Raw genomic sequence first — 13913 nt, 5'->3', positions numbered from 1 at the left:
ATGTCTTCCGATCCGATGGATGATAAGCGTGCGATTGGGAAAATGAGTAAACGGCGAAAACCTTCATTTGATTATGTAGCGACCAAACGTTGGAGTAAAACGCCTCGCCAGATGCCAACCGCCAGCACAAGAACGATTGATAGTATCGTGTTACTCGTGATAGCCTTTCTGGTCGTCATCGCTACAACCTGTACAGGTGAGTGGAATAAAAGAAAATACATTCATTTTTGTTTATATATGCACTTTAAGCCATAAGTAGACGTATGTTTACACCCATATATACATACATACCGAACATATTGTATACGTTTGGGAAAGCGAAAAAATAGCAGGAATGCAATTAGCATTGAAGTTGAAAATTGAAATTTATGTATTTGTGGTTGCACCAGCACACAACTCGGTATTTAACTTGTGGTATGCGGCTACATTAGGGTACTTTCAAATCGGGAAATTTACTATACTTAAGTTTTCCCTGCAAATGATTTTCGAAACTAAGTAGCAACTGTCAAAAGTGGTGGGTATTTGAGGCAAATGATTTAAATATCATCTTAGAGAAGATTATATCTTCTTTATTAAGTTCTACAGCTCGTATTATCTGCTATAGCAACAGATTAAAGAAGTCACGCGCTAGGGAGTCTCCTTATATGAAAAGTCGCTGGGTTTCCAATGGCTCAGAGAGGTCCTTCCCGATCCTGACGAACTTTTAGTGTTGCTTAACGTCAGGCGTATTATTGCATGCTGTCAAAGTCGGCTTTAAATCGACGAAAAGGTGGTGTGTGTCGATCTTCCTTTCGCGGGTCTTTTCCGAGATGTATCGAATGGCGAAAATCTGGTCTATAGTAGATTTTTCAAGTCTAAAGCCGCATTGATAAGGTCCAATAATATGACGGTGAACTTCAGTCTTTCCCACACTACGCTCAATAAGACCTTATATGCGATATTAAAGAGGCTTATCCCACGGTAATTGGCGCAAATTATGGGGTCCCCCTTTTTGAGGCTTGGGCAAAGAAAACTTAAGTTTCAGTCATCGGGCATGCTGTCATCCGACCATATCTTGCAAAGAAACTGATGCAAGCACTTTGTCAGTTCTTCGCCGCCGTATTTAACTACTTCGGTTGTTTGTTGTTCTTCAGGCAGGTAATTACTAGTCGGACATCAAAATAGTCGGGCAATAGGATCTCTATTCAATCGTCATAGATAGAGAAATGAACATCGACATTGCGCCAGATTGGGCGAAACAGCTTCGGAAAAGTACGCCAAAATTGTAAGAGTGTATGGTGAAAGTGCTCTTAGTCCCGGAAACCAAACGCCATACCTCGCAATGGTTGTCTCCGTGCGCATGAGCAAGTCGAAGGTGAAAACGATAATTATTGCTTTTTTTGATAGCCATGGAATCGTCCACAAACAATGCGTTCCACCGGGGAAAACTGTGAATCAAGTCTACTATTGCCAAGTACTCGAATGATTGCGAAAACGAGTCAACAGGATGCGCCCAGACATCGCTCGTAAATGGATCTTTCATCACGACAACGCGCCGTGTCACACCGGCCTCAGCGTGTCTTAGTATTTGGCTTCTAAAGGGATCGCCGTGTTGCAACAGCCGCCTTATTCGCCCAACATGTCACCCTGTGACTTTTTTTGTTTCCTAAAACAAAATCGGTGATCAAAGGAACCCATTTTGAGCCGATTACGGACATCCAGGCGGCCGTGACGAGGGTACTCGCGGACTGGGATCAAAGCTTTCCAGAAATGTTACGAATCATGGAAAACGCGCTGGAATCGCTGTATATCTGCCCAAGGAAACTACTTTGAAGGAGATGGCCGAGTTGTAGAATAATTTTAAAATATACGGTTTTCTTGGAATCAGTCTCATTACTTAATTGTCATACCTCGTAATTGCTACTCCTCAGTATTTTAACGGTGTCATCTATCGCCCGAGGCACCTGCATGATGCTGATGTCGATGTCACCCTAGACTATCTGCAGCACTTTTCGTGTACTGCAGATTTATCTACATTCATTTTATAAAATTAGCTACCCGGAAATATGATTGTTATGCTGTTTTATACACCGAAAGACTTTTTTGACTTAGCTCCTCTACAGGGGTATCCAAATGCGAGCGCAAGGTCTCTTTCAGTTTAACTTGAATCTTTCTGAGGCGTGATATGTTTAGAAACGCTACGCGCCAAGAAGCCCAAGGTGTTTGCCGCTGGATTATCGAGTACGTAAGATAGAGCAAGACTCGACATTCTGACGTTGATCTCCATCCAACATTCTGGGATGTATTGGGAACTTTGGGTGGTACCCTCTGTTCTTACTGCTATAACTACTGTTGTACTTTGGTTGTCCTTAGCAGATTTCATTATAGGTATTATATACATTTGTAATATCTGTCGAACGTCTAATGTTTCAAACTTTTTGTTGCTGTTTTAATGGGTTAAAATACCTTGATATCGTACAGATGACAATTCAATTGTTCTCTGAATAGCTAGTTTGGTGTAGGCTACTAGGCCTAAACTCTTTACACTTTAAAATAAATTTCGTAGAAGAATATTATGAATTTTTTTACGATAACTGGGGCATCTAAAAACTAAGTCGTTGAACATTAAATTACTAGTATGCATCGATGTCTTTATTTTTTCATCTTAAACCGAATTTATTTTCAGAGTAATTTAAATATACACAAAAGTATATATAACTAGACAATTCAAAAGAAGAAATCTAAAAAATACTAAATTAAAAATAAATGACCCACCCTAGTTTGTACTTACAAATACAAAGGTCGCAATGTATTTAAACTGGTCTGCAACAGTATAACAATTTAAACAGTATAATCGATATTATTTTATTAATGCGCATTTTTGTAGGCTAATTGTAATACCACATGTTTTTTAATTAAAACATTGAATTTTAACCCCAGTTCAGACTTACAGTTCTTTTCGTATGCAAATTTTCAATTTAAGGACCACAATTTAGTTTAGTATAAGCTTAATTAAGTACATAAAATAATGACCTGGCCTCAGGTGAATCAATTGTCCGTGAATACAACTCTCTATCATCGCTATCAATAGACCATCATCACCGGGATTAAAATCCGTTACTCTATAATGTCTTCCTCAACCATCTTCTGCTCCCACAGCCATCTAAATTCTTTTTCGGATACTAATTATAGGGAGGTGCCTGCTCTGACTAGTTCATCTATACAGTTCTCTGGAATATCACTATGTCCTGAAACCCATTGCAGGTATCAATTGCAAATGTAATAAAATGTTAGGTTCGCTAAGAGATCAAGACATTCTTTCACTAACTTTAATGAAACTCTAAGAAATATATTTGATTTAGAAGCCGCTTGGCTATCTGTACATACCAGTAAATATTTATGATTTAGAGTACACTCCTTGTCAGACCAAGAAATTTGATTTAGTTACCTTGATCCTCGTTTGAATGCCGTTGCAGTGATCTGGTAAATGTTAGGCGATTCTGGTATTTAATTTTGCACTAAAGACACCACACTATTGCATAGTTTGAACCCAGTCATGATCCCAAGTCTCATCCATTGTTATGAATCGGCTCAAAATTCCACTTTATCCTTTTTAAAACGCTTCAAGCTGATAAAGTCGCATTCGAATGTGTTTCTGTTCCATTGTGAGCGAATGCGGCACCCATTGTACACAATGCTTTTTAAACCCAAAGTTTCACTTAAAATATGGCTCACACTGCCTAATGAGATGTGTAAAGCCTTTACAAAATCTCTCTCAGTCAATCGACGATCTTCCAAAACTATATTCTGTATTTTGGCTATGATTTGTGGTGTTGATGCGCTTTTGGACGTCCCTCATGTGGAACGTCTTCAAGGCCACGTTTAAAAACAGCAACCTATCTTTCTACTGTTCTTATTGAAGATGAACAATAATTATACACTTTTAACATTCATTCGTGAATTGTTACTAGGGAATTTCAACTATGGGTCGAAACCCGGTTTCGAGACAGCAATTTAAAAGGTTTTTAAGGATTATAAAATTTGTTTTTAAATTTTTTGAAATATCCGAATAAAATTCAATGCAAAGATGAATGTCGGTGTTATGCTATTTATGTGTGGAAGCCATCCGAATCGGCAACCATAAAATACATATGTCTCCCATACAACATATTATTCGGAATCTTTATTTTCCAATGTATTATCTTTATTTAAGAACGTTAGAGTATATAATTTTTCAGAACTGTCCTCTAATATGTTCTTAACAATGATAGTGGAAATAAAGACAATTGGACCAGCTCTATTGTACATATATAAAACTCTAGATTGTCCGAAATCTCTTAGAATCGTCATAACTCCCACGTTTTTTCAGAAGAAAGACTATTTTTCAGAAGCAGATGTTGAAGACTTTGATGCCGATCATTCAATTACCGGTTAAAAATTTCGATAAAACTAATGAGACGTTTCGTTAGTTCTTTTCAGCCACGTTATTTTAAGTAAACGAGCAAAGAGGTGTTTATCTTGATTTGGATCATTCCGTTTGTGTGACAACTATTTTCTGTAGTGGCCGATATTGTCGGTTCAAATAAATTAGCAGATTACCGAGAAAAGGATGTGTGCGACATTTCAGAACGATATCTTAAAAACTGACACATAAATACATTGCCAAATCGTCTCATCTCACCATGTCCATACATATGTACATATACATATATTTTATAGGGTTTGCGTCGTCGCATTTTCTCTGAGTGTATAACTTCGCAGTATTCTTAATTTACCCAGTTAAGGGTATAACTACTGTTTATTTCGAAGCTAAGTACGAGTTCTGATCAAAATTTTACATTTTAGATCAAACTTATAATATTACATCGGGTGATCCAGATAGGTCTACTTTTTATACTTTTGCATCCAGTTGCTACAGAGTGTTATTGTTTTTTTCACGTAACGGTTATACGTTTCACCTAAAACTAATCGAGATAGATATAGGGTTATATATGTATATATATATAAATGAGTAGGGTGAGGAAAAAAGTTGAAATCCCTTTGACTGTCCGTCCGTCCGTCCGTGCAAGCTGTAACTTGTGTACAAATTGAGATATCTTGATGACAATTGGTATGCAGGTTTCCTAATACAAAAACAATTCGAGATAGATACGCGTAATCGGACCAGTGGCACGCCCACAAATCGCCATTAACCGAAAACCCATGCCATAACTAAGCACCTAATTAGGATATAAAACTTATATTTGGCACAGGGGATGGCAGTAAGAAGGGGCACCTGTGGGAAAAAGTTTTTAAAAAAGTAGGCGTGACGCCGCCCTCTAATAAGCTTAATGTGCATATCTCCTAAACCGCTAAAGGTACATCAACCAAATTCACCCAGCGCGAATACTACAAAAGCTCCAACCTACAGTGTGAAAATGGATGAAATCGGAAAATAATCCCACTCACTCCCCATATAACGGTACTGTTCAAAACTATTAAAAGCGGAATAAATCAATAACTAAATGCGTCAAAGACATAAAAATTTGCCGCCGTGATGGTATGAGAAAGCCTTATGAGAACCAATGTGAGAATTAAACAATGGTGAAATCCCAGATCTCAGGAGCCGACTGACCGATTTTGACAAAATTGGGCACGGGGCATTCTTTGTGAAAATAAGCGAAATCGGACAATAACTACGCCAACTTCCCACATAACACAATTTTGAATTCCACTTGATTCGTTCAGTTTGTAGTACGCAATATATGAAAATAATAACAGTATATCTTTGTGCTTAAAAAAAAAATGTGAACGAAAGCTTTCCCTGGCCCCTATATAATTAAATCAATATTTTTTTTAATATCCGGTTGAATTTACTTTATATGATCGGTTTTACACCTTAAAATATTTCACCGGCTTTGATTTTTGCAAGTTGCCAGAGTATAAAATGTTCGACTGCATCCGAAATTAGCTATTCCTTATTTGTTTTTGCTAAGTATTGTGGGGCATTTCATCATGGAAAGACTTACACCTGAACAATGTTTACAAAACGGTCAACCTTATTACAAAAATTTACGTTCTGTAAAGTCAATATTGGATAATATTCAACCGAACCGACTATTTGATGCCTGAAATTGGAGCTTGTGATCTCCGAGACATTTCCTCTATTCTTGAAGTTTTAAAGAATGTGCAAGCAGATGTTGGTCTGATTTGCAAGATTTTGTATAAGGATTCGTCAGATCAGAATCTACAGAATCAAAGTCAGACTAAATACGGATTACGGTTCCTAATTTTCATGCTCAAAGCTTATAGATGTACACTTCAAGTCTATCAGAACATTAACATTTCTTATTACTTTATTTCCACAGCACTAACTACATATATCTCAGTGTCAATCAGAAAAGTCACAAACACATAACGGAATCTGTGAGTGGCAATCTCCACACTAACACATTATTGGTCATGAACATAAGTGTAAACAAGCTAAGGAAGGGCTAAGTTCGGGTGTCACCGAATACATTTTATACTCTCGCATGATAAAGTGATAATCGAGACTTCATTATCCGTCATTTACATATTGTATTTTGTTCCTAATGTATATATTGCATCCTAATGTATATATGCATTACAGAGAATTCCAGATGGGAATTCCAAAATAGCGTTATAATCGGAAGAAGGCTCGTGGTTGTTATACCGATTTCGCCCATATTTCGTACATATCATCCAAGGTGTTAAGGGAAAATATTATATACCAAATTTCATTGAGATCGTCGAGTACTTCCTGAGATTATGGGTTTTTTGTCCATTAAGTGGGCGACGCACGCCCATTTTCAATTTTAAATAAAAAGCCTGGGGTTGCAGACTTCCTTCTGCCAATTTTTTTTCCGTAAAAATTTAGTGTTTCTGACATTTTTGTTAGTCGGTTAACCCATTTTAAGTGATTTTCAAACATAACCTTTGTAATGGGAGGTGTGCGTGGATTTTATCCGATTTCTTCCATTTTTGAAATGTATATGGAAATACCTGAAGGAAACCGACTATATAGAGTTTGATTGACATAGCTATAGTAGTTGTCCGAGATATGTACAAAAAACTTAGTAGGGGGCGGGGCCTACTTTCCAAAAAAATTAGATTATAATATGTACCCTCCCTATTGCGATCCTCTGTGGCCAAATTTCACTTTAATATCTTTATTTATGGCTTAGTTATGACACTTTATAAGTTTTCGGTTTCCGCCATTTTTTGTGGGCATGGGCAGTGGGCCGATTTTGCCCATCTTCGAACTTATACCTTCTTATGAGCAAAGAATACGTGTACCAAGTTCATCCGATAATCTCAATTTTTCTCAAGTTACAGTTGCATAAGGAAACGACGGACGGACAGACTCGGACAGACGGACGGACCAGACTGACGACGGACGGACAGACAGACTCAAGCTCGTCCTCACCCTGATCAATTGGGTATATATAACCCTATATCTGACTCTTTTAGTTTTAGGACTTACAAACAACCGTTATATGGAACCTCCCGCACTAGAAAACTATAATACTCCTTGTAGCAACTTAAGAGTATAAAAACTCAAACTCAATGGCCTGTGCAACCTTGCAATTAGCGTCTGCGCTGCCACACCACTCACGGTGTATTTTCCTTGGCTTTTTGTATCTGATTCCCTGACTCAAGAGTGTCATCATCAGCAACATCGTCTTCATCAGCAGCATCATCGTTGATGTCAATGTAATCTCCGAACCCCTTTGCTTGAAACAATCCGGATAAGGAGCATAGGACAAAGGAGTTTAAAAATTACGGTATTGGTGGAGCGGGAAAACCTACGAAGTCGACTGAGCAGAGATTTTACTGTTTCCTATGCCTTTGCAATTTCTCAACCACTATAGTAATTACATCTTTTTGGTTTCAGTTTAATTCCGTCTCCAAAACCAATACCAAAGACACTTTTATGATTTAATTTTTTTATTTTCCGACTTCTACTTGCATGCAGAGAAAGCGAGAGAGGGAAAGTTATATATTTGCGTTTGACGTTTGTTGTTATGCTCATGTAACATATTAGATAAGGTAAAATTATTTTATAGAGATGTGCCAATCAAAGGGCTTTCATACAAACTCAAGAGTAAGGCTGAAAATACCACGTCAAATGCGAAAGTTTTCCATACAAGCCCTCGATTCCGATCGTTCGATTTGTATGGCAACTATATGCTATGGTGATCCGATCTGAACAATTTCTTCCGATATTACATTATTTCTATGAACAATAGCTCATACCAAACTTCGTGAAGACATATTTTCAAATGAGGAAGTTTCCCATGCAAGCATTTGATTTCGATCATTCAGTTTGTATGGCAGCTATATGCTATAGTTAACCGATCTGAATAATTTCTTCGGAGATTACATTGTTGCCTTAGAAAATAACCTGTGCCAACTTTCGTGAAAATACATCGTCAAATGTGAAGGTTTTCCATACAAGAACTTAATTCCGATTATACGAGGTTTGACAATTAAGTAATGAGACTGATTTTATTGCCGCGCTTGTGGTAAACCAGTGACCTTGAAATTCCCTTTCTCTTTTTCCGGCATCAACAGGAGTTTCGCCTGCCTGCGTCAAGTGTGGTAGTGCTCGTCACGAAAATGAAAACGAAGTCAAGAGCAACGTCGTCGCGATATAATTTTGCCGCCAAAGGGATATAGTACCAATAGTGCTCTTAAACCCCCAAAGCTCATGCCATGTTGTCGCCCGATAAAAAGCTCGCATGTGCAAGTTCGAGGAAACTTTTTTGATAGCCGTGGAATCGTCCACAAAGAATTCGTTCCACCGGGAAACTGTAAATCAAGTCTACTATTGCCAAGTACTCGAAAGATTGCGAAACGAGTCAACAGGGTGCGCCCAGGCATCGCTCGTAACTGGATCCTTCATCACGACAACGTGCCGTGCCACACCGCCCTCAGCGTGTCCCTTTATTTGGCCTCTAAAGGGATCGCCGTGTTGCAACAGCTGTCTTATTCGCCCAACATGTTACTTTTTTCGTTTCGTAAAACAAAATCGGTGGTCAAAGGAAACTATTTTGAGTCGATTACGGACATTCAAGTCGAAGCGTTCCAGAAATGTTACGAAGCATGGAAAATGCGCTGGAAGCGCTTTATGGCTGCCCATCGGGGACTACTTTGAAGGGGATGGCAGAGTTGTAGAATAATTTTCAAATATACGGTTTTTATGGAATCAGTCTCATTACTTAATTGTCATACCTCATACTTATGCCAGCGACTAAAATCAGTGTCAATATAATTTTTCATGTTATGTTTCCACTATTCTACGAATACCCACAGAATCGAAGCTCCTTCATTGAGTATATCTTATTTAGGAAGGCATGTGAATGGATTAATAGCAATCATGAAAAGAAGTTTAATAATATATGTATATATGAAGTTCAAACCGTTAACTGATGTCTTGAAGTCTGTTTGAATGTTATCTTCTACAGTCTTGCTCTTAAAGGATTAATTACTTATTTTGTCCGATATTTTAAAGTAAAGCGTTTTTAACAACAGCTTCTTTCAAACTGGTTTATTGAATTTTATTTCGCAAAGATACTTCGAATTTACGATTACAAAACTTGTTAGAATCTCTTTGATGAAAAATTAGAAGAATAACTGCCCAACTCCACTTTAAAAAGAAAAATAGTTGTTATTCTTTACTCAGGTCGTGGGATAGAATTATTGCTACTCATATCATTGTGATAAGTCCTATGTGTATGTTTACGAAATCGGTCGATTGGAACCTTCAAAATAAACTCCTACCAGGAATTTGAGTATATTTTAGTTCAAGGTAGAAACTTGGATTAGCATTTTGTTTACTTAAATTCAAAAGAAAATGAATTTCTGCGAGAACGAAAATCTTAGCCATTCCCTTCATGTCGAGATCAGCTGATTATAAATGCAGTAGGTAGGTAAGAGTTCGCCTATCGGGCAATTGGCACTTGATGTGCCATTTTGATAAACTGTTAACCTCCTATATCTGCTATTACATTTCACTTTCTCTCTCAAACCATTTTCGAGTTCTATGAACTACTTATGTCCATATGCTTTTGGTGGAAATCCATTCAAGGTTTGGTGCTTGGTGATTCCAAGTGTTTTGTGTCGTATCTGTGCTCGAGCTGGGCATTCTTACAGAAAGTGGAAGATTGTTTCCTTGTTCTCTGCTACTCCGCAGCAACGGCAGATATCGTTGTAGGGCATACCCATTTTGGATTCCCAAATGGCCAGTTTGGGTGTTACTCTGTAAATACTTTTTCTTGACTGTTTAATAAGTCATTGGTTCTTTAGCGGCTTGGTATTATTCTTTGCCAACTCGTCTGCTTTTTCGTTACGAAAATGTTCCTGTGGCCGGGAACCCAGATCAAGTTTAGTTGGAGCTTGTCTTTCTGAGCTTAGTGCTCTCTTGCAGTTTGAACTACGCTGAATTTGTCATGGGTGAAGAAAGGCCAGGAGCGCCGTCTGGCTATCCGTAAATATAGTTGCGTATTTATATTCCCGTGGTTTTATAATAGAGCTTTGCAGGTTTTTCTATGCCTAGTGCTTCTGCTTGGAAGATGTTAGCCGAGTTCGGTAATACGTAATACTATCTAATGCTGAATTTCGCTCGAACTTAGCTCCGCCTTATTCAGTATTTCTGTTCAACACATATTTACGATACTTTATATGGTTTCTGTGCGACATCCTGCATCTGTTGCAAGTAGCACTGTTGCAGAACGTGGAGGCTTTATTGAGTTTGTTCCCTGCAATTTCCTGTTTGCTCGTGCGACTTTTAGGCCATTAGTTTAAACGGAGTTGGAGTTACAAATTTAAGGTGTAATTACTTGAATGTGTCTGTGACTACACCAGTAACTTGCACGGGAATCGCAGAAAGATTTGTTAAAGATGCACTTGAACCCATTGCGGTTTATTACATAGCATGTGTCTCCAACAAATGTGGGAGATGAATATTTATAACGGGTGTTTTTTCAGACGTGTGGTTTTCAATTGTTTGATACTTTTCGTAGGTGGTCTCTTTGACAGCTCATTTTTCTCTTGCATTTAAAAAAAAAACAATCTTATTCCGGAACAATGTTTGGAAAGTGTGAACATTTTTTTCCAAAATGATATTTCGGTTATCGTACTTCGCCCAATACGAGTATTAAGTCGATATAATTGCCCAGCGGAATCGCTATTCCGAGCTACTATGAATCGGTTTCACAACACGTTTATTCTAGTGGTCTCTAGCACCGAAGAAGCTATTGTTGTTGTGGAGCAAAGTATCAAAGAAAATCCGAATGCGTCCATCCGCGTGCAACAATTAGAGCTGTACCCACCCATTTTATGGAAAATTGTATTTATTTTTGAAATGTAGTCCTTATCTTAATATTTTAGCGATTTCTTTTCAAAAAACGTCTAACCTTACTGTATAAAACAGGCACCCTTTAACAATTTGCTGCCACCAACCCATGTCATCTCACACCATTGCTGCTAACAAACACTTATCCGGACATTTTTCCAATCCAGCAAACAAGTAAGCACAGAAACGACGTTGTGGAGCAAAGACAAACCCTTGCCACTTCCGACAACTGTTTGCTCAAGCTTTCTAAAAGGTCTTTCTGGAACAAAAGAGGTAACGGCAGCGCCTACATATCTGTTAAGATTATAAAGAACTCGGCGAAAGTGGGCTGCTGGTAAGGTAGGTTTTCTAAAGAGCGAAGACAAACTGCCTGAGACATTGTGAGCGGTGCTGCTGCTAATACTTGAAACCCAAGCGACAGTAAAGGAAAGCATATAAAAGGGTTTTAAGCAAACAGTTGAAAGAAACAAAGGGGCTAAATAAAAATTGTGTAAATAGAAAAAAATATTTGTGAAAGGAAAAAGCGAAAGATAATATCTAGGTGGCTCGGGTACGATTGCAGCCTGGTTTCTAAGCATTGCTGCAGCTGTCCGGCTTGAAGTGCTTCTTCGGTTATCTACTGTTAGCATCAGCAATCATCGCATTTAACGTTAATTTCTCGGACACACAAATAAAATTTTTAAATGCTAGGAGCTTTATCTGTAAATTGCAATCTCATAACTGTGTATGCACATATTAACAATGTGACAAATGGATATGTAACCTGGTGCTTCATATTTATTTATTTCTTCTTCGCTTTCTTAACTTTTTGTGTTGCTCTTTCAGATGCTTCCAACTACTTTGACACTCAAGGACCTAATTTCTCGCATGAGCCGCCATCGCGCATCGAATTCACCAACAATGCCGGCAGCATTGCCGATTGCATAGCACATGGCAATCCACCGCCGAATGTCGAATGGCTGGACAAGGACAATAATCCCATCACCTCGATATCAAAGGTAAGATTTGTTCTGTCTAAAACTTAGATAGCGTTTACAGTTAGACGAGCAAAGCCTGTATTCAAAACTTTTTTTATTTTTTAACTCTCTTACCTTTTTTTGTTCTCTATTTCCGTTGTTTTCTTTATATGTTTCATCCAAATTTGCAGGAGGTCTGAAATAAGAACAACCCTTCCAGCCATGGGTTATTTGACTATGCTTTTTTTGTTATAATGGCACTTAGTCTGAAGTAATGGTAGTATTAGTTACTTTACGTTCTTTTCTATGGATCTTGGTCGGGAACAACCTGCTGAAAAAACTTATGAACTCATGGTCAAACGAATTGTGTCGTAACTAGTTGGACTTCTGGAAGTGTTCTCGTTGTTAACCCAAATAAACCTTCAATACTAGAGCGACAATACTACCCTTGAGCTCACTAGCCGGGTCACTTTGTCATAAGACTAGTGTGGCTGTCAGGCCACAATGGTTACTGTTAAGCGTACGGGCGAAGAAAGACACGCTATTTTCGCTATCAGTTAAATAGGAACAGGTCGGCGTTCCCCTCTTCTCGTGTGTGCTACTACTGGATAGTTGGATTTCGAGGGGACTTGCTCAGTCTTGGACTACCATCGGTTCATGCGCAGTCGCTAGATTCTTATGGCTCAAGATCAATCTTCCTTGTAGGGTCTTTCCTGAGCTCTACGCAGCGATGTAAACACATTTCAATACTTCCTTGTTGATTGTAGCGCGTTTGCGTGATCAAGGGTATAACCACTTAGAAACTCAAACTGTCTGATATCCCAATGAGCTAATTAGAATAGGTATTAAACGCCTTAGCAAATTTTTTATTGGCCACAGGGCGCTTTGTTGACTTATAAATCGCAAATCTGTTTTTATGGCTTAACAAACGATACATGCATATACCTTAGTTAGATATATATATTTATCTACAATTCCGCTGACTCATGAAATTCTAACGATCTCAAGCATTCTTGCGAAATGATGTAAACATAGAATAAAAGCGACTACTGTTTTAGTTATCGAAGCAACTTTAAAATGTCTTGCATGCAAAATCGGTATTCTTCAATTGAATTTACAAAAAACACTAATATAGAAATAAGTAAGTATGTGTGTGTAACAGTGGAAAGAATGCATTTCGCTTACAACAAATTTATAGTTGCTGTCAACTTAAAGTCCCCTTAATGCATAAAAAATTCTAACGAAATTTAAAAACTTCGAACAAAGTCTCTGGCTAGCGCAAGTACTAAAACTAAACCGGATACATGAGCCGCAGCCCGAACAATGCATGGTATTTAGTGTACATGTACAAAAAGTGAAACAACTGCAACCAACATAAAAATTCAAATACAAAGCAGTAGCAACAAAATGACAATAAAAACAACAATAACTTACGGTCGACATGAAGGAAGCGCCAGGAGTTGAGGCGCGCGGCCAGAGTCAGTTTCGAACAAATTCAATCAATAACCACTTGAACCAAACTTCCGCCATAGGCAGCTCGTCTGAGTTACAAGGTGTGTTGAAAAAATATCGCGAATTGTAACTGACAGTTTTCTTCGATTGCAAAGGCGTGGTGCATCATG

At 38.2% G+C, this 13913-nt stretch overlaps 1 protein-coding gene across 1 annotated transcript in view; it reads left to right on the top strand.

The window, feature by feature from the left end:
• The first annotated feature begins 4 nt into the window (after positions 1-4).
• Positions 5-13913, top strand: part of LOC105224473 (Down syndrome cell adhesion molecule-like protein Dscam2) — a 640260-nt gene continuing 626351 nt past the window's right edge. The window contains 2 exon segments of the mRNA XM_049446778.1: positions 5-196; positions 12161-12333. Coding sequence (XP_049302735.1) covers positions 16-196; positions 12161-12333 — 354 coding nt within the window. The 5' untranslated portion in view covers positions 5-15.

The sequence above is a fragment of the Bactrocera dorsalis genome, chromosome 1 (genome assembly GCF_023373825.1).
Source record: "Bactrocera dorsalis isolate Fly_Bdor chromosome 1, ASM2337382v1, whole genome shotgun sequence".
NCBI classification, from domain to species: Eukaryota; Metazoa; Arthropoda; class Insecta; order Diptera; family Tephritidae; genus Bactrocera; species Bactrocera dorsalis.
The sequence above is the reverse complement of the archived record's forward strand: the minus strand, read 5'-3'. Positions and strand labels throughout refer to the sequence as shown.